The sequence below is a fragment of the Branchiostoma floridae genome, chromosome 6 (genome assembly GCF_000003815.2).
Source record: "Branchiostoma floridae strain S238N-H82 chromosome 6, Bfl_VNyyK, whole genome shotgun sequence".
Classification (NCBI taxonomy): domain Eukaryota; kingdom Metazoa; phylum Chordata; class Leptocardii; order Amphioxiformes; family Branchiostomatidae; genus Branchiostoma; species Branchiostoma floridae.
In genome coordinates this window covers 11,326,262-11,351,873 of record NC_049984.1, presented here as the reverse complement: position 1 = coordinate 11,351,873, position 25,612 = coordinate 11,326,262, and the positions used below count along the sequence as shown (strand labels likewise).

Genomic DNA, 25,612 nt, shown 5'->3' with positions numbered 1-25,612 from the left:
GCCACTTTCATTACAATGACCACCTGTTCACAAGTAAACAAAACATCACAATGAGAAACCGTATAGGCTGGACATAATTTCTGATTTCGTGGTGATGATAAGTATTCAATACAGAAATTAGAATAAACTGGAGGTAGTCGTAGCAAGGCTTTACTACTTTTATTGACTGGTAAAATGCTATATTTGGCGTTTTTCTAACCAATTACTTCTACTGCAAAGTCCCGGAGAACCCAACCACTAGTGTTAGCGCCACCTGGCGGTTTAGCCGACTCTGCAACTTTGACAAACTTCCGGGTATCGATAGCATATGCACGTAAAGACTTCCAGCTATTGTGTCAATGAGAATCTATGAGATTTGAAAATCTAATATCAGTTCCCAAAATTTAAAAATTAACTTATGACACTGTCATTTTAATCCAATATTGTCAAGATTAGAGTGATATTGTTCAAGCTATAGTTATTTACCGTACGTTTGGATGTTGGCATGGTTGGGCGCCATTTTCAAGCCATAATTTTTGAGTTCGGCACAAGAGCATATTTTCTTTGCTTTTGATTATCGAAGACGGAAGACAGCAATGTTTGCACCATGTGTTAAGTACCCTACAAGACTCAGGGAGAATTATTTCAGCATTGATGACATCCTGACGACCCAAGAGAAGGTTCCGTGCAAGTTCCAGTCGTCAGTGCTCGGGCTGGGGTTCCTGGACCCGGGTGCCGAAGGGACGGACTTGGCGGCAGGGACGGCCATGGAACTCCCGTACTGGCTGGCACGGGCACTATGCTCTAGGTAACAAACACTACAATTTGGATAGGCAGTGTGTATGCAATGTTACTTCAATTGCTATTGTTCCTGGGGGTCTTAACGGCCGGTATTCAACATAAAATTTAATATGTGGGGTGGGGTGGGGTGGGGTGGGAGGTGGTTGCATAGCCTGATGCTAGACTGTTTCTATGGCTTCCTAGGCTCCTTGGCCAACATGTCCCCAAGGAACTGTTGTAAAAATATCCTTGGGGGCATGTTGGTCCTAATGCTGAGAACCTAGACCGTGTGGACCCTGGAAATAGTCTGGCACCACTGAACAACTAACTCTAGCATACATTATAAAGTAATACTAATAGATGACACACAAATTATGCAGTCTATGTATGTCAGTTGAACCACCTACCGAAAATGTTACAATCTTGGTCACTCACTTACAAGTTCTCACTAGGCTGTCACACTGACTCACAGCTAACACTTTGATCCCTTATGTTTACCCCTACAACAACAGGAAGAGAAGAATAGTGACTGTAGAAATGCCCAAGCCATATCGTGAGGGGTACAGACAGATCCTGTCTGCAGATGCTAACGTGGTAGATCTACACAAACTGGGACCGTACTACTACGCCTTCGGGATTTACCTGCAGAGTTTTGGGCAGCCTGATGCTGGAGAGATATCTAATACCTTATTACAGGTGAGGAGTCATCAGTATGTAATGTTAGTTACTGTAAATGTGTTTACTACTAATGTACTATCACAGTGGTTTTGTTTTACTTTGCGATTGGAGGGAAAACATTTGTCATAACTTTTTGTTGTTTTTCCTGTGTATCAGTCAGCTCAATGTAGCATTACATGCTGTAGGAGAAGGTTTCTAACAAATTTTCATATTCCTCACAGACTTTCAGTACGCGGTTCCGACGGATCATGGACTCTGCGCAGAACTGTCTGAACGAGGACACCACGGCGGTGACGGGGAAACTGGACGAGCTCGAGCGCGTGTTGTTCCGCGTGGGTCAGGAGGGACTCACAGCGTTCCATTGCTGGCAGAGCGGACAGAGCGCCAAGATCGTCCCTTCCACCATGGTCACTAACTACAGGAAGAGGAAACGACAGGACGGAGACTAGAAATGTACGGCAGACTAGTTTTCAGTGTGATGCTCTTGATTTAGATATGGATAGCTCAAAGTATCAACTTAACATTTTGCATTATGGTGATGGCACTATGCCTGCTATTTCAGCTAACTAAAGTTTAAAAGATATGTGACTACAAAAAAAAGTATACAGGTGGGAAAGACAGGCAGAAAGTGTTATACCGTGAGAAAACAAATATACCTTTACTTTACAAGCCGCTAAAACATACCAGTATGTACATATGCAGATATAGAAAACACATGTAATATAGAGCTGCTATGCTGACTCAAGCGAAAGCCTGGCATAGACTTTGGTAGAGGACTGTTTACATAGTAGGAATGGTTTTGTATCATTTATAGATGGGTTGTAATATCATCTAACTTACCCATCACAATGCTTTGGAGTGTGTCAGGACAGTGGATTTGGGGAAAACATGAATTCTTTTTACTGGACAAGTGTTATCCAAGATTTGGTTTTACTAATAAATGAATAATTTTGAAAATGTCTTTTATTGTTAGAAGCGGATCTTGTAGGCAAATTCACTGCCTCCTATCCGATGACATGATATATATGATATGATATTATGAACAGAACTTACTGGCATTTGCCGTCATGTGAAGAATGTATAGATCTACCATATCACAAACATTGGTGGCATACTGACTCAAATTTGTTACATGATTTTAGGTTTGCCATTAATATAAACTCTGCAATTAAATATAAAATTGTTATCTATCTTGATCAGACTAATAAGCAATTGATATATGATCTAGATTAAAGAGACTTTTGAAAGAAATCTTAAGCTAGAAGTATGACAGACCAAAATTAGATGCCTTTCATGAATTTTAATTTCTCTAGTCTCACGCACCACGGGACCACAGTTTGTAAAACAGTGCCCTGCAAAACATGGATTACCATAATTCATGTACAAATTCGTCGTCAGCACTGCCCAATGTCTACCCCTAAACTGGCATACTTCAAAAAGTAACAAGGTATACAATAAATCAAACATCACTTTTTAACCAGCTTTAATACAATTCATCATTACAGCTCTTATCAAAGTCTCCACTAATCGTGTCAAAATTTTTGTTTGTTGACTTTGGATGTGATGTACATTGTATGCCCTAGGTGCGTGTATTGGTTACCAGTTTCCCATTCTTGAAAGCAACACTTTGACCAGATCGAATAAACAATAGTAGTAATAAGTCAGCAAGCATTTCATTTTCCAACATAACATTGCTACGGATTATATTACAAATGTAGTTATATTTGCACACATACCTGCAAAACACATCTTTTTTTCCCTTTCCAGCACAATAATTGCAAACATGTACAATGTACCAGTTTGTAAGATCATAGATCATGTATCAGTAATTGAAAGGTATGCACTCGCAAACATATCAAACTATGGTTATACCCAGTTACATAACTTTCTGCCTTGAAAACTTAGACAGGATCCTACAATCCATGCATATGGATATCATTCTTAGCTATGCTTACATTCTTTCCCAGTTAGCATTGTGCCATGTTGTTGCTACCTCTAACTACGAAAAATATCACAAAACTGATAAGTATGGCTATTCAACCTGACCATCTATTCCAACTGGGAAATTTTGATAATTGAAGTCAGCAGTGCTTTGAAATGTCACCATTATTACAAATCATGTGAAGCTATGGTCAAACCATTCGAATCACAAATAAAAGGCTTGGCCAAAAAAATGCACTCCCCTTCTTCCACTGAAAGACTTGAGCATCTTAGAAGCCTAGACTCTTCCCATATCAACATCACATTGTATACAGCCAAAGCAGGATAGGGGAGTACAGCATTGTACTGTTATATCAAACCTATGGTCAGTGCTTAAGGGAAGGGATTTAAACAAGATCTGTGTGACAATTGAAAGAATGCATCTTTTCTTCACCAAACTTCATTACATTACAATGTCCGCAAAGAAAGACTCATGCCTCCCTCATGCCAATGCTACCTGCCTTCCACGAAAGGCCATTATGAGCTGCCTTTCTTTGGTTAACTAAATATAGTTTCAAGATTAACTGAACAGGCAGCATGTTGGCACCAATTTGGCGCTTGGGCATGACATACTTAAGCTGAGTGGATGTAAAACCAATGCCAGGGTGTCTGAATGTTTTATCAAGAAGGTAGATGCATAGCATGATCTATAGAATAAACATAGCCTCTTGATCTCTGCTGCTTTTGGGTACATATAATGAGCTATTAGTTGATTTTAAGTCAAAGAAGCAAGAGCCTAAAATATATCAAGGGTTACATTTTCCACGGTGCCTTGTGGATTTGAATGCCTGTAGTCTTCAGTAACATTTCAAGTGTTTTTAACAACTTTTAGTATTAACTTGTAGTATCTTGACCATCAGGAAGCCCCTAAGTCTTTAAGTGTGCAAACAAATCAAAGTGGCATTATAATTCAATTGTTTCTGGCCAACAAATAAAGTACATCCCTGAACCAAGCCATGATTGGGTCTTAGAAACTAAAACAAACATTACAGCTGCAGGTAGAAAGAACACATTTCACGCAAGAGGAGTCCTTCAAATCTACATAATACACATTCATTTTGATTAACTTTTGTATCATCTATTTCTGTGGGCGCTGATGATGCTGTCATGGTGGAAACCAATGGCCTTCAAACTTAGAATAATTTAAAATACAATTGTGACAACTTACCATGAACTACCAAATTTCCACCATGTTTGCAATAGAAATGTAAGAATTGTCTAAAGAGACAGTCTTCCTCAACACAAGAAAAAACAGCAAATTGTATAACAACTGATTTCTTCTTTGTTTTACTTGCAGTCCATAGCAAAAAGGTTTACGTACTAGTAGTACATTTGGAATAGACTCTCGTTAATATTTTCTTGTTAGAATAATAGTATGTTTACAAAAACCACATTGAAGATGACAGAGCCTTTGTTAAAGTCTACAGCAATAATAATGATACATAATCATTTAATTTCTTTTGTCTCTTAGCATAGCAATGGTAGATTTCTATAGTTGAGATGCGCTGAGTGCATGCCGCTCAACTCAGGACGCGCTGCTACTCTGTGGGTTCTGCCCTTGAACGGGCTTTCTCGTTCCTCGTGTCAGTCGATCTAACTCTGCTGCTGCGTCGCTCCTTACTGCCTTGTCTGCAGGACCAACTGTGGTAAAGTCACAATGAAAACACAATCATTCTTTGAGTGGACAGAAGAATCGTAACGCACGTATGATGACAACCTGAACAGAGTTGAGGAGAGGCATAATCAAATGGTCATTTTTGAAATTTGGAGTTTTGTTCATTTGCACACTGTAAGCTTGTCATCTTATGAAGCTTCCTACACCTTTAGTAGTATGATACTATGAAGACAGCTTTCATTTTGAAGAAAGACTGAATGCAGCTATAGGACTTTCTAAAGACTATAGATGCAGAATACAGTGACTGATGATGATGACTAAGAATTCTAAAAATGTACCAGTCATTGCTGTATGACAGCTATTACTGGTATATGAGGTTGCAGTAGTACAAAAAGGTGGGTATTGTTTGGCTTGTCTATGGGGTGCGTCACTGTTTTTGTCTATGAATGAGGTTATCAAGAAACCAAAGCCGCCTTGCCTGTATTACCTGGACTCTTGCCTGCTGGGGTGCCTGGTGCTCCCGGACTACCACCAGCACCGGTCTTCTTACTGAGCAGGCTGTTGAAGAAATTGGCCAGCACTCCCTCACTGGCTCCTGCTGCACCTTTCGCTCCCTCCAACTGCAACAGGAGTAACACAATCAGGGATATTCCATTGTCGGGAGAAACAAGAAAAGTGATCGCACAGACCAAAAGTTTGGGCAGAATGGCACGTAAAAGAAGTTGGTCAAGGATGCCTACTGTAAATGCAATTACTTTTGTGATAGTTTTCGTAGTAGGAGGGGAAAAGAGTAGTGGAGTAGAATTAGAAAATGCATTATTAATGGATGTATGATTTCACTGCAAGAGGTAACTGCAAAAATAAAACTGCAAACATTTCTAGATCTAGGGTTAGCAGCTTAGGGTATCACAACATTTGTTGGATAAAAAAAGAGTACATAATAATACCAACAACCTTTGTAAGCACTTTCAGCTATGAAAAAAAAACCCCTCTCACCTTCTTCCCTCCAGCAGGGATGGGCGACACACTGGCGACGTTTGCGCCGACTCTTCTCTCGGGCGTACGCTGGACCCCCATGGGTGATCGCTGTGGCGAGTCTCTCTGCGCCCCCGCTGGCAGCGCCTTGGACAGGACAGCCTGTTGTTTCATCAGGAACGCTTGCTCGTCATCGGCGATCACCTCTCTGGCTTCTCCAACAGACTATGCAAACAAAAGTCAATGTCAATGTCTGGTGCTATGTATGCAAGGTTTCACCACTGCTCTAGTTTACTAAGTTTTCAATTTTAGTTTTCATACAAAATTATATCTAACATTTACATAACATAAAATGTATACACATTTTAATATGGTTGCTCATTTTTTAATACATGTATTAATCTTTCATATGTTTTTGGCAACCTTAAATCAAATGCCTGTGTACTGAGTACAGACATCTGTTCCAAAAGCACAATTAAACTTACCAAAAACAACACTGGGACCAATAAAATCTGGTCTACGTGTATGTGGACAGTTGGTAACTGTAGAGAGGATTCATAAATCGCATTATTGGGAACAATTATTTAAGCGACCGTCACATTGACCCGAGAGTCTTTATGCATAGGAAGTCACTTGTACAGCTTTGACTATAATTTGTTTGTACAAAGCTCATTGTGACAAACCAACCTTCCTGATGATGGGCTTCGCAATGTTGTCATTAAAGGCGTCCTCTGCTTTCATGTTGTGCAGGTTCTCGTACAAGATGCTGATCTTGTTGTGGTTGTCCCATCCCGATGGACTGCACGACAGGATCAAAACATCAGGACCATTACACAGGGATAACCAAGAAGGAGGAAAGAGCTTTGTTAGGGTAAAAGGAAAAGCTGCACTTTCAGAGTCCTTTTTCTCCCATACAGTTAATCCCATCCCTAATGTATTCATATCATATTACAACATCACAACAACATGAACAAGACACATATTCTACTAGGGCAATAACATTTAAGTGACAGATTGCTTAACATTCTGATCATTCCAAAATCATATCGAGTTCCTTGAGTAACTGATTTTTGGCGTACCTTATTACCTGGATGTCTGATCATCATCAATGTATTCTAATCAATCATACAAATGGGGCTCTTTGGGGATAAATGGAATATTTTTGGTTAAATTTGGGAACAGAAAGCTATTTGCCAAGCACTTGACTGATCACAGATGTTTCCAGTATACAGGAAGCTGCTTTATGTGCAACTTTGTCCTTGTGTGTCTCTCACTACTCACATGAAAATAGCATCCTTCTCCACCACCAGTGGAGGCGTGTGGAAGGGGAAGTCATATAACCTATGTTCCAGGTACTTGGTTAACAGCTGGATGTTCTTGTCTTCCTTGACAGATGTGTAAAATAGTGCTGCTCCGTCTGGGAGAAGGGTTTGAGTCAAGGGATTCTAACTGAAGAACAGTCACACATTTATACTAACCTTCTATACTTGGCCAACATAGGCCAACTGAGTTATTCTCTACCTTATGGTTCAGACATGAAAGGTCTCCAGAAAGAAGGTACCATCTCCTATCCAACCCACAGAAACTAACTTGGAGCTGGCAGAAGTAAGCTCAAAATGGAAAGCTTACAGTTTATGAGATAAACATTAAAAATCATTTTGACCTTTCAATTTGTCTACTGCCTCCTTTAGACAAAACTTGGATACCTGGCATCCTTCACTAATGGTATCGGAAAAAAACTTTGCTAAAAGAAAATGCTCTAACATCTATGATGAAAGGCAGACTTCCCCTATTGACACCTGGCCATGTGTGAAGGATACATCTTAGGCAGAACTTGCGTATGTGCTGCTGGATGAAGTCCAGGTGCTCCTCTCGATAGTCATGCTCCTTCTCCAGGGTACTGATGGCGTCCGTCTGTTTGAAACAAAATAGATATCAATTATCAACACACGGACTTGGATGGGATATAAATGCAAACCATATTATCATTAATGGGAAATGGTGGTCAGAAGCTATAGCAGGGCTCGAAATACCACATGCATATGCAAGTTTGTGCAAGTAAAATTGGTGTGGTGCAAGTAAGTTTAGACCAAACTTGCACCAGTGCAAGTTACTTTTGTCCTCTAATACCTGACATTAGAAAAAGCTTACACACACCGAGAATATTGTCTGTCATTGAAAGGTAAAAGAAAATAACACTGAATAAAAAAAAGCCTAAATTTGTTATTTCTAAATTTGGTTAGACATCCAGGTAAACAAATCCATCTCTACAATGCTAATGATTCCTATGGTGTTGTCTTACCTTGATTTGCATATGAGTCACATTTGCATACTAATTAGTGACTTTAAAATGTTCAACTGGTTTTTCCAGTTATGTGTATTGTATTGAGTTGTTCTACCACTTCATTCTGGAGATGTTACTGTGATGGATGTCACTCGAAGAGTCCAGAAGAAATCTATGGATCTTATCGAGTTGTAGACATTGAGTTGTCTTTAATTGAGGCTAAATTCACAGTTTTTATGAAACAGTTTGTACAATTTCAAACCAAAAATAAGATACGCTACAGAAAAACAAATATCCAAACATGTGGTCTTTACCAGTATGTATCCCCATTTACTCATGTACATTTGCAAATTTTCAGAAGAGGAGATAAAGGGTTAACAGTTCACTATTTTGGGTTGTGCAAGTAAGTTTCTTTTGGTGCAAGTTACCTTTGGCTTAACTTGCACAGGTGCAAGTTGACTGAAAAGTGTATTTCGAGCCCTGTATAGTAATGTGGTTCCACTGTAATTAGCGAGGAAAAAGGAGTGTGTCATTTTAAAGGGCTGTTGCAGACAAAACCGGTAGTCAAGTTGGGACTTCCCATCCATCCATCAATGAACAGGGCAACTTGCTACCATTGACTTACCTAAGCTGGCTATCACAGTACAGTATCACAGTATCTGTGTAGTTAATACCACTATGTACTGCTAAACTACAGTCTCGCAGACCTACCTTTGTTACAACTACTACCACAGGCACTCCTAGGTTGTGTGTCAGTACGTCCTCCCCGAGGGGCAAAACCACAGTTTCCTCCTCCCCTGCTCCTGGGGTCATGGCCTTGGGCCGCTGTGGGGACTGGGCACCTTCCTCAGGTTCTACATATTCCTGGTACTGTCTGACCACTGTGGATACGCACCAGCAAAAATACACAAACACATGAATACACGAGCAAACAAAAAGACGTGTCATGACACATACATAGACAGCCACCTGGATACCCAGTCAAAAGTAAGATTCATGAACACCAAACTTTTTTTGCACGAGAAATTAAAGAAGGAATTTACATTAGAGTGTTACAACCATCCCTCAATAGATACGAGGGGCATCATAAACTTTCTGCAACTTAAATAAATTGAAGATTTGGCTGAGTCTGTTTTTTGTCTTGGAAATCAAAGGTTGGTTCAGAATCATCTGTACTCACATTGCTCTTCTAATTCTTTCATCTTCTCAGGAGGGACTTTCAACCTATCGATGTGGTGGTGTATGATGTCTGCCCATTTCTGTAGAGACTCCAGGATGGTCCATGGTCGGGACATGTCCACCGCCAGCATGACTAACGTGTGCTCTATATTTTCTGCTGACAAGGCAAACCGCAACAAGCCCCTGTGGTGTGAGTCTCCGTCCATCACCCACACACCGCACCTTGTGTGGTCTGGGGGAAAACATGGAAGCACAGAGTCATGACTAACAGTGTTCAACATACACATGTATTCAAGTCAGAGTTTTATAAATATTCTGTATCTGTATAAAAATGGTATAACGGTTCTTCGGCACAACACACCAGCTTCAAAGGCACAAGGTGTGGCAGCAGCTCGTTATATCACACTGAAGGGTGCCAAAAAGGAGTTACTCAAGCAACTGGATATGATTGTGGAAATGGTCATTGATTGTTTCAAAATCATATCCAGTTGCTGGAGTAACTGCTTTTTGGCATATCTTACTAATTGGATGTCTAATCTTCATCGACGTACACTAAAGGCTAAACGGCCTATCACACCTACCCTGCGTAAATCTAGCTTTAAATGTTGTTCAATGCTATCTAGCAAGTATACCTCTACCTAGACGCAACAAGTTCCTATCAATGAAATTTATTGGAAAAAAAATGTGCACATCTCAATCCTAGTTTGAATGTCTTGAACTTTAAGGCATGTATATTTCTTGTTCTTTTATGAACTGGTGTTAGATAAAGTTTAAGTAGTCGGTACGTCCACAAGCTCATAGTTCTTTAGTACATCTAAAGTCTGTAAAAACAATGCTTTGATACCAAAGCATGTACATTATGAAATAAGATAGACTCCATGTGGGTACTTTAGCCCAGGGACACTCTAACTACCACCCTACAGTATTCCTTCTATTTTGTTATATAAACCACACTGTTCTTCCATCCTAAGTATCAACACTGACATTTGGACCATTGCATATTATATAATTAAAAATGACCAAAGCCATAGCATATTGTTTGTTGAACACAATAACTGTACAAGCTGAACATAGCTATAGGAAGTATGCAACAATGGCATCACCCACAGAATGACGTCAATCATGTTCAAATCATCAGGTCCCAAAGGGATATGCACGTCTAACAGCCACATGATCATCCCAATTAGGTGACGTCTGTAGGCACTATAAAGAATATTCAAATAGGCCACGCTGACGATTCTTGAAGTGTGATATTTATAGAGGAGAAAATCCTGAACAAGTGCCATATGGCACATGTCATGAGGAACATCAAATGGATAATCTGTTGTATTAAATGGTGTTTGTATCCAACATATCATAACTCTACCGGTAGTACGATATTTCTAAAAATCCTGATATATATGCATATTGTAACAAATCTACTTTGTAGTTAAACTGTAGCTATATATTGTACACCCACTGTGGTGCTTACTAGGGTGGAGACTTCTAGGAGCCTGGCATTACCACCAATATGTTAGGCATGTGACATGAATGTTAATCAAATTACCGTGCTGCAATTGGGTTGGACACTGGGGCAATGGCAGGAAAATCATATTTGCAATGGAAATGTTCCCAATATAAGACTATCGTGTCATGGAAAAGCTATTTCTTGGATGTTGTGACATAGAATCTTATTGTTCTTCCTCTCTGGGCCTTAGCATTCAGTACTGGGGTAACCTAAACAGCATATGTAGGTTACAACTAAACTAACAGTCTATGGCTTCCTAAAGGAGGAACTAACAGATGACATCATGGCTAGAATAGTTGGCAAATGTTCAAAGTGAACATTTGTTTACAATCTTGGCCTTGCAGCGACGGTCAGTACATATGTACTATTCTAGTCTATAATTTTGACGAGTAGACCCTACAGGAATGTTTCAAAACAACCACATCTAATGGAATAAATTCATTATGGTAAAGCTTCAGAAAACAATTGCTACAAAAGACATATATGATATGCATACAGCAGACAAAACTGTAAAAGTAGTGCCAACATACATCATAAACTGTTGATATCTTAGCTACCTACTTCAATGTATGATAGCTGATGGGCTTAGGATTAATAAAGTATACAGGTGTGTCCTGAGAAAAACAGGACTGAAAAAATTCAATCAACAAGACTGCAATTTACAAATATGTTCATTTTCCAATCACAGCAACAATTGCACACTTCAAAGGAGATGATTTGTGCCATACACCTTTTTTGCCCTGGGCAAAAATGGACAACACGATAATGTAACATTTGAGAATGGAAAAAATAGACTACAAGTTAGATGTACTAGTAATAAACATTTCTGAACAGAAAAACAGCAAACCACAATATGATTTTTCACAGATGTTCTTCATATTTCATATGCAGAGTATTACATGTACATGTATATACTGTAACAAATACAATTGCATTTGCATTTGCTATGATCCTAATGCACAGCACAGGTCACCCATTGTTCAAAAGTATAGAACTGAAGGGACTCCACTTTAACACCCTATTAGAACATGGCAGTTGTTGTGGTCAGTTGTTGTGGTCGCTGTAGCTGTTGGTCTCGATTTTGGGGGCGGTGGCTGCAGTTTGTTTGAAACATCCATGAGCAGAGCCTCAAGGTCCATTCCAACATGCTGGAAAAACTGGTTACCAAAGCTGAGATCCTCAGGTTCAACAGGATTCAACAAATCGTCAAGTCCCAAGTCGAAGTTAAGATCCATGATAGACACACCACGCTCCCTCACAGTGTCCTTCCCATGTGAGACTGGGAGCAGACTGCTGGGCTCAACAAGCAGAAAAATTCTAGCGGGAAAATCTGCAAGACCACACACATCTGGTGCCAGGAGCCATAAACCACACCATGTGGTAGTCTGGTGTCAGGTGCCATAAACCACACCATGTGGTAAAGGCAAGAACAGATCCATTGTTTATTTGTTTGCTAGAGAGGTACAGGATGCTGTATCTGAGGTCAATCAGCCGCGGGCATCAGGGGAGATGCATAGCGGCTGTAGACATGTCCCTCCAAGATGTTCTGTTTTCAGCCAGAGTTCTCCAGTCAGATCTGCTGACCCCTGTGGTGTCCAGCACTTTGAAGACTTGGTCCTCCCATCTGCTCCTAGGACGGCCTCTGGGGCGCCTCCAAGTTGAATCTGGAACTGAGGTGATCAATTTGATCACTTCCTGGGTCGGTGTTGCTCTGGAGATGTGTCCCAGAAGGTTAAGCTGGTACTTGGTGATCTTCTGGCTGACCGGGATCTGGTTTGTTGTGTGGCGTACTACTTCGTTGGTGACATGGTCCTGCCAGCGGATGCCCTCGATGTTTCTAAGGCACTGTGAATCGAAGGAGTCCAGTTTCTGTTTCAGTGACTTGGTGAGAGTCCATGACTCGGCTCCATACAGGAGCACTGAAAGAACCAGAGTGTTGTACACCTTCAGCTTGGCCGTTCTGGAGAGATGTTTGCAGCGCCATACACGGCCAAGGCTGGCAAAGGCTGCAGAGGCGATTCCGAGTCTGCGCTTGACATCTTGGTCAGACTTGCAGTCCTGCGTAATAACGCTGCCGAGATAGGTGAAGCATGAAACCACCTCTACTGACTCTCCATTGATCGGTGGACAGGTAGGTTGATCAAGAAAGTCACTGAGGGACTGCACCTTAGTCTTCAGCCAGCTGACTTCTAGACCCAGGTTTTGACTCTCGGCTGAAAAGATCTCCAGCGTGCTGACAAGGGCATCGAACAACTCTGCAAGCAGTGCCACGTCGTCGGCGTAATCCATGTCTGTGAATATATGTTGACCGTACGTAACTCCACACATCCCTCGGCCAACAGTCCTGGACATTACATGGTCAATGGCGATGTTAAACAGCGTTGGAGCCAGGACACAACCTTGGCGTACGCCGCTGAGAAGTGTGAACCAGTCCGAGTAGTTTGTTCCTACTCGAACGCAGCTTGTAGTGTCAGTGTACAGTGCCTGGATAAGGCTGACGATCTTATCTGGAATGCCCCTGGCGCGCAGCAGCTTCCACAAAGATGGCCTGTGGACCGAGTCAAAGGCAGCTTTGAGATCTACATATGCGACAAACAGAGCCTTCCTGTACTCCCTCCTTTTCTCGGCGAGTAGTCTGAGGGCAAGGATCCTGTCGACTGTAGATCTACCTGGAGTAAAGCCACTTTGTTCGGGGCGCTGAGAGTTCACCAGAGGTTGCTTTATGCGGTTAAGAATCACCATACTGAAAACCTTGGCTGGGACTGGAAGGAGAGTGATGCCACGGTGGTTTTTGCATTCGTTTCTGCGACCTTTGTTTTTATAGAAGGGCAGGATTATTCCTCTCTTCCAGTCTTCTGGGATGGTCCCCGATTCCCAGATGGCAGAGAACAGGCATTTCAGCCAGCGGATGGTGCTCTCGCCCCCGTTCTTCAGGAGTTCGGGGGGGATGCCGTCGTACCCGGCAGCTTTGCCATTCTTCAGCTGACGAACGGCCCTGCTGATCTCGTCGTCAGTAGGGGGATCGGTACTGATGTTATTGTCCGGTACTGCCGCGTCTGCTAGTTCCTCAAGTGTGTCTGAGGAGGGAGATGGTGCAGGTCTGTTAAGCAGGTTGGAGTAGTACTCCTTCCACCTGTTCAGCTGCTCTTGTGTAGTTGGAAGGGCGCTGCCATCTTCGGCCACCACAGGGCCGACTGCTGATGGGATGGCTTTACCTGCCAGCTTACGAATTGCTTCGTACACGGCTTTATGTCTTCCAGCAGCACTGGCTGACTCCACTTCCTCTGCAGTCTGAAGGAGCCACCGTTGCTTGTCTCGTCTGAGCTGTGCCTGTCGTCTAGAGTTCAGAGCTCTGTAGGTTGTTATGTCACCTGTGAGGCGGGCTTTTCTGCGTTCTTCAATAATCGTCAGAGTCTCTTCACTAATCCAGGGTTTGTGGCTCTTCGTTTTCTTCCCGAGGACTGCTCTGGCGGAGTCCGAGATGTTGTCCCTGAATTGAGACCACGCTGACTCTACATCAAGAGGAGCAGGCTGATTGTTGGTGTATCTCCTGGTGATTTCATCGCAAAATTTCTGCCTGAGGGCTGTGTCTTGGAGTTTTGCGATGTCAGGTCTGAAAGGTGGCTTCCCAGGTGGGCTGTTCTTTTTCAAGGAAATTTTACAGGAGGCCACCACTAGGCGATGGTCGGTGTTACCGAACTCAGCACTGCGATACACTCTGCAGTTGTGAATACATTTCCATCTGTGGTTGGTTAAGATGTGGTCTATCTCTTTTTTGGTGTGACCATTGTTACTGTACCAAGAAAGTCTGTGTATGTTTTTACGCTTAAAATAGCTACCACAGACCTTCATGTGATGGAGCTGACAAAGTTGAAGCATGCGCTCCCCGTTGTCGTTTCTGGTGCCATGCCCATGTGGTCCTATACACTGCTCGTATCCAGATCTATCTGTCCCAGTTGTGGCATTAAAGTCACCCATGACTACGATTAAATCCCGGCGGTCGACTCCGGCTAAGACGTCAGAGAGCAGGTGGTAAAAGGCATCTTTGTCTGCATCACTGTGGGCATTTGTTGGTGCGTAGACGGAAATCACGGTCATGTATCCATAGCGGTGTAACAGCCTTGCCTTAAGGATGCGTTCGGAGACAGGGTCCCACGTAAGGAGAGCATTCCGTGCGTTTCTATCCAGGGCTAAGGCAACACCTTGGAGGTGTAGACCATCACCCCTGCCACTGTAGATGAAGGATGTCCCCTCCGTGCACAGTTCTCCAGACCCAGGCCAGCGCACTTCAGTGAGGGCGGTGATGGAGAGGTTTACTTTGTTTAGCTCCCTTGCGACCAATTCGGCCGATCCCTCCTCTCTCATCGACAGGACATTCCATGTACCAAGTCGTGTTTTGGTTCCCAGGTCAACAAACCTTCTGGAGGACTGGTTGTGTCTGGACATGTCTACAGACTCTACTGCAAAGATACGTGTAGGGTATCTGAGGTCATTTTGTTTAAATATCATGTGATATTCTGAATAAAATATCTTTGATTTATCTAGATAAATAAAAGAATATCTTCGGGATAGTGGCCATGTTCTAAAATAGATAGATGATGGGCGTGGCTTGATTATGTGGAAATAGGGGTTGCCCCACCCACAAGGGGGTTCCTTTAACACCCGAGGCGAAGCCTATTACTAGTTAAAGTGTCATGTAAGCTTTTTTAGCTATTTTAAAACTGGCACTGTCAGTGCCCTGGGGGGTTCTCTTTTCACACATGCATTGGACAAAATATGATGACCAGAGGGTTGTAGATATACAGTGATTCAAATGAGTACTGTTACTGTAGGAACTACATTGTGTTAGCTTTATGATTGGGCAGTGACATTAAGTTGTTGAAATTGGCATGATTGACTGACATGAATGACATAAGTCACATGACAACCTTAGACTTTGCTTGCACTGCAATACCAGTATCGGATCAACATGTTTAGCATAAACTGTCACCCTAAACATAAGAGATGTGTGTGTATCATAATGTAACTTGTGAACTATGATGATGACAAATAGTCTGCAATTTACTTATTTATGACTTTTATAGCTCCATGCAGCTAGCATTCATCATTATAGATCTTAGAAATATATATGTCAGTATTTTACAATTACAGTGTGCTAGTGCTGATGTGCACACATGTGGGCTATGCACAGACAAATGCATATTGGGGTTTACTTATCTTTACTTGACTGTACTGTATGTGCAGTGACTGAGAGGTGATCTAACTTGCTAGTAGAACCTATACACGTATATCATTAATTCGTAAGAAGTAACTAGCTATTGCTACACACAACTACATAACTCAACAGTATTTGTTACATAAAAATGTGTGATGACGGCAGCTGTCATGTTACTGCGGATTATCAACAAGGACCTACATCTACTTATGGATTCAATTTGGCAAATATCAGTACATCCAATGCTTTTAGATACAGACAAGGCAGAAATCCTTGGCTTGATAAAATGCTACACTGACATGTGTTTGACATTCAGATACACCTGTCAATCAACAATGATTGACAGCTACCTCAACCTTCCCCAGGCTGCAGTAGCCTTTTGGAACCTCATTTGTCACTGGTTAGGGGGTTAAAAAGCAGGGAGAAGAACACTGCATTTAGGATTGTGTGAGCTGGAGGAGTTAAATTTGTTACACTGTATTGCCTCCCAGAGTCAAATGCTTATGAAATGTACTGTACTGGTAAAAACTTGTATACCTATATCAATTACATTTTGGGCAACATGCTACATACATGTAGGGCATAATGACATCATTATCACGTTATTCAAATATAACATTGTGTAAGTTTTGGACTTTGTCCATATCCAAAACAGTTCAATATACTAGTACGATCAATACACCACAATGCTGTTAATATTTGTAAAGATATATGTCTAGAAGTAGAATGAATTACACAGGGATTATACAACATTGGTATACTGTATCAGAGAATTGTGCCTCCAATGGGACAAATCTGTATACCCTCCAAATTGTGCTTGGACTGAAATAACCCTATCAGAGCAAAGTACAGGATATCTACATTCAGTTTGACTGAACATTGATTGAAACCACCAGGCCAGAAAGACAACAAGCTAACAAATTCTGGTCATAAGTATGCATTTTCAGTCTATTAATTATTTACTGTCCATCTCATTTGAACAATACCGATTTTGACTTTAAACATTGCTGCAATAAATAACCTGGGAAGCTACTGTCCTCGAATTCCTAAGAACGGAGGTCAAAATATGGAAATTATAGAAACACATGGTGAGTGTCTGATAACTGTTTGTTTGTAAGTACAGTGGTAAACCAGGTACTGTAATTGTAAAACAGGTTCTACTGATGGCCCATAACAAAAAGTATTTTACGGTTTTTGAATACAAATTAGAACATGTTATTGTTAACTAAGCAATGAGCCATGAAGGAATGTCTTAAGCAAATATCAAAGACGTCAAAGGCAAATCTTACAACAGGTTCCATAAAAGGGCAAAACTAAAGAGTTAACCTCATTAACTCTCTTCTCTCTAAATCTTAACAACTGTATACATTCCCTTCATACTTTTCTAGGGCTAAAAAAATGGAAGAAATCAATTGTTGGAATGCTAAAAATTCTGACAAGCTGTCAGACTTCAAACTAAGATTAAATCTAACATCATGGTCTTTGATTGTTCTTTTCTTGATACAGATAGAAAGGGAGACCTTTACTGCCTTCAAGAGAGACCTTACCTCATAAAATATTCATATACAGAGGTGCAGTTCTAATCCAATTCCCTGGCACAGCAAGTACTTGTAACTAGTAGTCATGTTTATAACATGATAGTGGATCAATAAATCTTTTTTTATACTTTTCCTCCTGTATGCTCAAGCACAGTGCTAGCAATGCTAATCTTAGTTCAAGTACTAAATGGATGCATGATAATATTGGAACATTAGAAGAGCATTTTATTAGCCCTTCTAACCTAGATGCAGCAAGGGGTTTGAAAAAAAAACCTCCTTGGATGCAGGGACTTGAAAATATAAACAGCATGAGGTTGCCAAAGGCATTCCCACCCATTCAGTTTTTTAATCCAAGACAAAACAAACCAACAAAAAAGAAAACAACTTTTGGAGGTAATGACAACTTGCCAGCTTGTTAAAACAAATGCACAAACATCATGACAGATGGACATCTTTGGGTTATTCCATTGTAAAAACTGGATAGGACACAGTCAGACATTTTCAATCAAACATTTAGCATTGGATCAGAAAAGTCCTGACTAACATATATTCAGAGTATGAGACTACTACATCGTTATTTGTACGGTAACGGTCAGAAACCATTTCTTGTGAACTGTCTCCTCTCTTTTATTGGTATGTCCCAAGTGGGCTAATTTGTTTGAGAGGCAGCAGATTAGATGTACTAACACTTCAAGATGACCACAAGTGGAACATGTAAGGGTTCATATTTCCTGATAAATACAGCTTTATCGTCTGTGTTACTCATCACATGCCCTCTTTACATTCAGTAATGTTTTACTTGAACAGGTATTTAGGGTTTCTCTAGAAAAAAATTGTATGGGAATACTGCAGAGAAGTAGAGATAAGGAGCAGGGGGCATGGTGTGGATTAGAATTTTAGGTTAAAATGGGGTATTTTTACTACAGCCTCTTGTGGGATAAATTACTGTCAGTATCTGACAAGTCATGGTTGAAGACTGTTGCCACATGTGACAGTACTAGTAGTATTAGTAGCATCCCTGGTCAATCTGAGTTTTATGCCTGTCAGAGAATCTGCTCCCCTGGGTAAGGGGATACATGGTTAGAGTATGACATCTTTCTTAGTCGGAAAGACTATTAGATTCACCTCTTTAGAAAAACCCTGGATATTAACATGTACTGATCCATATAATTCCATGAATTCTAATTCGGAAAATAAATTTTGCAAATGATGCATCTTTTCTTCTGTGAAGTGGACAGTGCCACTGTGCTACTGACTAACTCTTGTCACCAGTATGTTAAGAATGCAATTCTATTTGATAATGTCCTTGATATATACGTAAAAAAACAACATAAATCTTTCATAAACGGTTAACATGGGCATATCATTTCTTAATTAAGGAACATAAAATCATTATATGGTATGTACCAAGAAAAACAACAACACACAAATTATTTTGTTTACAACTGAGATAACTGTACAACACAGCCCATAAAATATCAAGCTCAACATATATTTTAGCTGCAAGTAAAATGTGTCTGTCAGTATCTGTGTACCATGATGACAGCACTGCAATTGATTTCATATGGACATGACAAATGACATTTTCTTTCTTCAAGTAACAAATTACACAACTTTATGGAAATGTCGGCACTGATTTTCAATGTTAGTTTTAACTATAATTTCATCTCAACATCATTTATGACAAAATTTTTAGAAACTGCACTTTCAGGTATAGATCTAACACATCTGTAGCATTGACACACAAATCCTATGTGAGCTATGCTGAACTGGGGTAAATGTCTGGTGCCACAACACAGATGTCAAAGGTACAGTCCCACTATCTCGTGATCTAGGTCAGAATTTCTAACATTCTATTTTTCTAAACATACTGGAAAAGGTGAAAAAAAGAGAAAAAAGACAACATCACGACTGGGTTTGTTTAGAAATAAATAAAACACGCACCGTCTCTATCTTCATCGTGAACTTCTAAGTAGAAGTATTCCAGCCCAGCCCCTTTCTTCAGTTCGTCGTCTCCTCTCATTTTTGCTATCAAAGTGGTTTTCCCTGACTCGTCTTCGCCTACAATCAGAACAGAGATGACACGTTACAGAACACTTACCCAAACGACAGAGATGCTTGTCAATCATTGTAAAACCAACGGTTGGACGAACGACGCAGGGAAATAATGATTTTTATAGCGATAAACTGACACCGGTAGCCGCCTACCTGCAACGATGATGCTTTTGCATGACGGAAGCTTGGAGCTCGACTGGGTCGAAACGTCACTCAATATCGTGGACCTGGAGAGAAACAACGACATGCGGTTAACGCCTTTATCTCCCCAAAAGTCTTGCTGACCTACTGTCACAAGGAAAGTGCCCTACCATAAATTTTTGCCTTCGTCTTCGTCGGAATTCTCAGCCATCGCTCCCATGACCAACTTGTCGCCGATGGGCGCCATCTTGCCTCAATCCGCAGGAGTGCCCGGATGTAGCCTCGCTATGGTTCCGGGCCATTACCTCATCAACTAACTTTGCGGAAGTCGGGTCAAAGGTTGGTTCTCAAGCATTGGTTGGAGTTCGTGGCGGGAAAATTGAAAATGATGTTAAGGGAGGTTTCAGCAAAGTACGCAATGCGCCAAATTTGGGTATATTGGATGCTAAAGCTAGGCAACTAAGAGTGACACAACTGAACGTTCGGGGCTCTTTGTCCGAGTCCCTTACTTCCTAAAATAAGTCAAACAAAACCTGTCTAGATATAATCTATAATCAACACTAGTATTAGTTTCTTAGATAGTTTCTTTTTACAACAATTTTAACGTTTATTACTCTTCATCGTCACATGCATGTCGCCCAGGTTTCTATCATGTACAATAATCCCCAGGGCATGAAGTTGCAAATAAAGAAAAGTAATCAACGATGAGCGAATTCTGGTAACAAACAATACGCATCACGAATAGTTAAAGCCGGCTTTACAAATCAAGAATTTAGCTCGGCCGAGTTATCAGGGAGCTCTAAATTACGAGGAGGTATGACCCTGATGCCGACGAAGAAACTCTGCCATTTGTCCGTAGGCATCAGGGTCATGCCTCCTCCTAATTTAGAGCTCGCTGACAACTCGGCCGAGCTAAATATACGCATCACGAATAGTTTAAGGACAACGCTTACCATTGAATTAGAGCTGGCTGCTACGATTAACGTTCAACTAAGATAGTTCGCTATGTCCGATGAGTTTATATACTAGTAAGACGTCCTTGCTATGCATCACGGAAAAAAAACTAATGATAATAAAAACTTTCACTTTCGCTCGTTTTGCTTCCTATATCACGAACCCTTTCAAGGTAAAGTCTGTCTTTTCCATTGAAAGCACTTTCATTTTTGCCTTTTGTGTATCTCTTACTGTGTCGTCCTCAAATTAGCGGTGAGCGATTGAATAGGTGTTGCGTATGCTGAGTATCAGGTGTCAAAGACAATACCATTTCACTTTGACCTTTACTGACGTCATCAGTTCATGGTGTTTCGGTGCTAACTTCCTCGTAGACATTAAAGTGCGAGCGCGAAACTGGGCGTCCTTTCACGATCGGACTGTTTTTAATCTTTCTGAAGATTGGCAGAAGGTAATTGCTGGGGAAAGGTACTTGTAGTAATCAAAGTCTAGATCAAAATCTTGTCAAAATGTTCCGGAGGAAAGTTATGATCATAGAGCTTAGCTTAAGTCTCTTTGTGACGTTTGACAACTTGAGGTGTTCGCCTCGTATCGGAACTTCATCAAGATACTTTTTGCGCATTTTTGCTAACTAAGTCTACTTGTCAATGTCTAGAAGTAGTTGTGTACTCGTGGGGCTTACCATAACACGATTGTCTTAATGAGTCTGTTTTCATTTCAGCGGAAAATGTGTGAAAGTTGAAAGCGAAAGTATCAAACACAAGTGTTGTACTGGTCTCAGTTTCTTAAGGCGCGGTCACATTCGTGCAGACCGTCATACGATTTGATGCCGTTCAAACAAGCCGTGACCAGATTAATGTTAACCACTGACATGTTGCAACGATCAGATTTCTCCGTAACAAGACACTAGTAGCTGAAATGTGTGCGACATATGTACGACAGTCGCAAGTTGGTGATCCTATGACGATCGTGCAACGAATGTGATCGTGCAACGAATGCCTTACAAAAGTATCGGATTTCTTACTTCAATCGGCCATGGCGCGACCGTACGTATCTGATATTTGGTTGTCACCAGCGTTAAAATCTACTGCCAAACTGATATGCTATGAAAGTTTGAAACTATTATTTGTTCATTTATTGATTAACAGGCCGTGGCTTCGACCGTGACATGGACGCAAACGGATACTCCCGTCCGCGGAAATGGCCTGTTGAGGAAGAGGCCAGGTATATGTTTTCATATCCAAGGCCACCTTCGCAAGCCAGTACTCGCACAACGATCGACATGAAGGGATATGTTCCCATGGCCAGGCTGCCTCGCTATCCCGGTGCGCTTGACGACAGGCACAGCAGTAAGAAAGAAAGCTACATGACTGGAGCAAGTGAGTTCGGCACTTTCCGCAGCATTGGATCTAATACACAAGGGCAAAGTCGTCCTGTGTCCGATATTGGATATGTTGAAATGAAGTCAGAGGAACCTGAATACATTAACGTGCCCAATGTGAAATACAACAAGGGAGAAGGAGTTCATGGTGCAGCTTCAATGGACTATCACATCCCAGTGCCCAGGGTTCTTGGACAGGCCAAAAATGTTTTTGAGCACCACGTGTACGTCAACGTCCCCCCGCGGTCTCGTCTGACTAGCGGCGGGATAGAGTGTTCTCCGGGTTCATGTTCTTCTGGAGTCAGTCATATGTCAGAGTTTTCTCCGGAGTTTGTTTCACATTCTCCGGGAGTCAGCGATGTGTCCAGGTGTTCTCCGGAGTTTGTTTCACATTTTCCTGGAGTCAGTGATGTGTCAGGGTGTTCTCCGGAGTTTGTTTCACATTTTCCTGGAGTCAGTGATGTATCAGGGTGTTCTCCGGAGTTTGTTTCACGCTCTCTTGGTGTCAGGGATGTGTCAGGGTGTTCTCCGGAGTTTGTTTCACATTCTCCTGGAGTCAGGAATGTGTCAGGGTGTTCTCCGGAGTTTGTTTCACGCTCTCTTGGAGTCAGTGACTCAGAGAGTTCTCCGGGGCTCCAGTCACAGCCGCCTATGTGTGACACAGCCCTTCTCCGCTCGACATCATCTCAAAACGAGGAGTTTGACAGCAGGGACATGACAGGAGCAGGACACTTGGAGGAGGAACCGGATTCATGGGCTGACTACCGTCATGTCGACATGGAGCCGGTCGTAGGAGGGCGCTGCTACCATGCCAATCCGCGGCATTTTGACGAGCTAGAGGAGCAAGGTAACGTTTATGGAATTAAACATCTGCAATGTGGTGTAGATAAATGTGAGGGACATAACAGATAACAAAATAACCAAAACCTGTATTCCTTTTAAAGTTGCAAGGTTGACATTTCGGTGAATATAAACAGATGTTTACTTTTCAGGTTACAAATGCATCGTCTGCGTCAACCAGACCAACGCCTCCCGAGCGTTCGGCATGTGCGGAACGTACGAACTGAAAGTGGACATGGTGACCCCAGCCATCATCCTAACGCCCCGTGAGGGGTCAACAACCTCCATCACCTGGCCTCTCCACTACATCCGTCGGTATGGCACAGATGGGAACGGCATCTTCCGTGTGGAGGCTGGGAGACGTTGTTATCCTGGCCCAGGGATTTTCAACTTCAGAGTCCTTTCTGGGAACAGTCAGGACATACTGGACAAAGTCGAGCTGGCAAGTGAGATGCACTTGAACTTGTCGGATTAAACAGGAATCCACCCATAGTGATGTAAAATAGGCGTAATCTAACATCCGTTTTATCAGCCAAACGTGGCACAGAAGTACAATATACGGATTGCTACAGGCACTTGTTTTGTGGCAGGCAGAGAATTCATATATAACACAGAGCTATTGCAGTATCGGTGTGCAGATTAAGACGTAAATAGAGATACTAGTACGTGCTGGCTCTTTCTCTTCATGGAAATAGATTTCTTGTTGCCGGCAATGTCATGTTACAACTTTTAAAACACAGGCGTGTGTTTTTGTGCACTCAAATTGGCTTTCGAGTCTGCAGAGAATATTTATTCTGAGTTATTCATAAAAGTTACTTGCTGTGGCCTAATATAGATGATTATTTAAGTGTCTGACAGAGCGATCATAATTTGTTGTCAGGAGAATTATGGAACAATAGACAAAGAAAAATGGATACATAATCAGATTGGTAACAAGCGGGATATTCAAATACAACTCAATCTCTACTACTGTATAAAGCGGCATGTTTGTTGTTTTTATTTTGTATGATCAAAGAACACAGGCTGTATGAAGGATGTTTGACACTTGGGATTTTTGCACACAATATGTAAACAGAAATTTGTTACACCATAACTCTAATTCATATAATGATGAATAAAATTGAGAGCTTTCACAATTATGAAATTAAATGTTCACAATAGAACAAAGTACAACAATAAGATTACTGAGCTATTGCAGATCAAACTGACAACAAATATATACAGAAATAACATGCCACAAATACTAGTAGTTAAAGGATTTTGCAGCAGACATGTAAAAAGCACTATGCACAATTTCATTAAGTTGTTGTTTGCACATCCAAATCAAAGACCACATCTCTCTACACAACCACCGAACACCATTCTGCGACACCATGACACTAAATGCCAATGCACAAATATTGTGCAGGTATACAACAATGCAATATCATGTATTACAATACACACAGGTGTTTCCTACACAGAGCCTTGCCTGTGCCCTATGCAATATACCATGGGGAGGTTCTGATAATCCAGGCTGAGGTTTCCACTTTTGTGGACATAGTTTCTATTTTACCAGCTGTCAGCAAATCATAGAATCACAGAAATATTTTCTAGTGGTAAAGTCAATTCTATTATTGGCTGACAGCTGGTTAGTGACCACATCCACAAAAGTTGAATCCTCAGCCCATTTATTATATATAATTAGCAGAGCCTTTCAACTTATGTGGTATTGTCCAAAGGGAGTCTCTGGATATGGCCATGAAGGAAGATAAAGGGGAACAGTCCAAAAGCCATATAAGTCAACAAAAGGCTTAAGATTAAGAAGCAATCCCTTATGAGAGGGCCTCATGATCATCAAAAACAAAGTACATGAGCTGATACACAAGGACTACAAAAATGATATGTTAAAATCAAATTCTTCACTTATTTTACAAGCTAGGATAGAACTAAAGAAATTCAAAAGAGATCAACTACATCAAACATAAATTCTTTCATAAGAGATGTAACACTAACAAAACTTACAGCAATCTACATAGTTTACAGTGTAGCTGCACGTATCAGTACCTATAGATGCCAAAGGAAGCAAGGAGTGTCTATCTCCCTGTAAATCTTTCCTTAAGTGGCCTGTAGAACGTTCATGTACATACTTAAGTACATGGCTGTTTCAAGTATAAAATTTTGTTTTTGTTGTTTGATTTGAGAAGCAAAATGTGTTTTTTCATAAAAGTAATGAGATGGTTATCTGAAAAAGGGATAGACAGAAAAATCAATCCCGTTTACAAGAGCTTCCAGCTCAAGTGAGGATTTGTACCTATCACTTTGCTTACAAGAATAGAAGTATAAAACTATAATAACACCATTCCTACGTCACATTTTCAAACTGTGGCCCGGTCGGGCAGCTTTCGGGAACGAGAGGTATGATATAAAAGAGACCAAACTACATAAGACATCAAGAGAATAGTCGTAGGCATTACTTGTGCATATTTTAACGTATACACTTCTATTTTTCGTTTCTACAAACAGCCCGGCCGG

At 41.2% G+C, this 25,612-nt stretch overlaps 3 protein-coding genes across 4 annotated transcripts; 2 read left to right on the top strand and 1 right to left on the bottom strand.

The window, feature by feature from the left end:
- Positions 1-460: 460 nt before the first annotated feature.
- LOC118418685 (DNA replication complex GINS protein PSF3-like) lies at positions 461-2,398 on the top strand. Its single transcript, XM_035824680.1, has 3 exons — positions 461-787; positions 1,272-1,455; positions 1,659-2,398. Exons 1-3 carry the CDS (start codon positions 576-578, stop codon positions 1,884-1,886), a joined length of 624 nt encoding a protein of 207 aa, XP_035680573.1. The 5' UTR covers positions 461-575; the 3' UTR covers positions 1,887-2,398.
- A 505-nt stretch (positions 2,399-2,903) lies between these two features.
- Positions 2,904-20,268, bottom strand: LOC118418684 (cytoplasmic dynein 1 light intermediate chain 1-like). 2 transcript variants are annotated; one of them, XM_035824678.1, is made up of 11 exons: positions 20,097-20,268; positions 19,939-20,012; positions 19,675-19,791; positions 9,472-9,702; positions 9,003-9,172; positions 7,828-7,921; positions 7,289-7,424; positions 6,695-6,806; positions 6,029-6,232; positions 5,511-5,652; positions 2,904-5,058 (listed from the first exon to the last, which is right to left on the bottom strand). In XM_035824678.1, exons 1-11 carry the CDS (start codon positions 20,171-20,173, stop codon positions 4,943-4,945), a joined length of 1,473 nt encoding a protein of 490 aa, XP_035680571.1. In that variant the 5' UTR covers positions 20,174-20,268; the 3' UTR covers positions 2,904-4,942. The 2 variants fall into 2 exon arrangements, with proteins under 2 accessions (XP_035680571.1, XP_035680572.1); XM_035824679.1 differs by having other exon boundaries at positions 5,520-5,652.
- Positions 20,269-20,894: 626 nt separating this feature from the next.
- LOC118418683 lies at positions 20,895-25,027 on the top strand. Its single transcript, XM_035824677.1, has 3 exons — positions 20,895-21,328; positions 22,026-23,105; positions 23,251-25,027. Exons 2-3 carry the CDS (start codon positions 22,046-22,048, stop codon positions 23,571-23,573), a joined length of 1,383 nt encoding a protein of 460 aa, XP_035680570.1. The 5' UTR covers positions 20,895-21,328; positions 22,026-22,045; the 3' UTR covers positions 23,574-25,027.
- Positions 25,028-25,612: the final 585 nt, after the last annotated feature.

Excerpts from the sequence above, each read along its gene's own strand:
- LOC118418683 (XM_035824677.1), top strand. The coding sequence starts at position 22,046 with ATGGACGCAAACGGATACTCCCGTCCGCGGAAATGGCCTGTTGAGGAA. Across the intron at positions 23,106-23,250 it reads TGACGAGCTAGAGGAGCAAG|GTTACAAATGCATCGTCTGC; the intron begins GTAACGTTTATG and ends TTTACTTTTCAG.
- LOC118418685 (XM_035824680.1), top strand. The coding sequence starts at position 576 with ATGTTTGCACCATGTGTTAAGTACCCTACAAGACTCAGGGAGAATTAT. Across the intron at positions 788-1,271 it reads GCACGGGCACTATGCTCTAG|GAAGAGAAGAATAGTGACTG; the intron begins GTAACAAACACT and ends CTACAACAACAG. Across the intron at positions 1,456-1,658 it reads TATCTAATACCTTATTACAG|ACTTTCAGTACGCGGTTCCG; the intron begins GTGAGGAGTCAT and ends TATTCCTCACAG.
- LOC118418684 (XM_035824678.1), bottom strand. The coding sequence starts at position 20,173 with ATGGCGCCCATCGGCGACAAGTTGGTCATGGGAGCGATGGCTGAGAAT. Across the intron at positions 7,922-9,002 it reads TGGTAGTAGTTGTAACAAAG|ACGGACGCCATCAGTACCCT; the intron begins GTAGGTCTGCGA and ends TGTTTCAAACAG. Across the intron at positions 6,233-6,694 it reads CGAAGCCCATCATCAGGAAG|TCTGTTGGAGAAGCCAGAGA; the intron begins GTTGGTTTGTCA and ends TTGTTTGCATAG.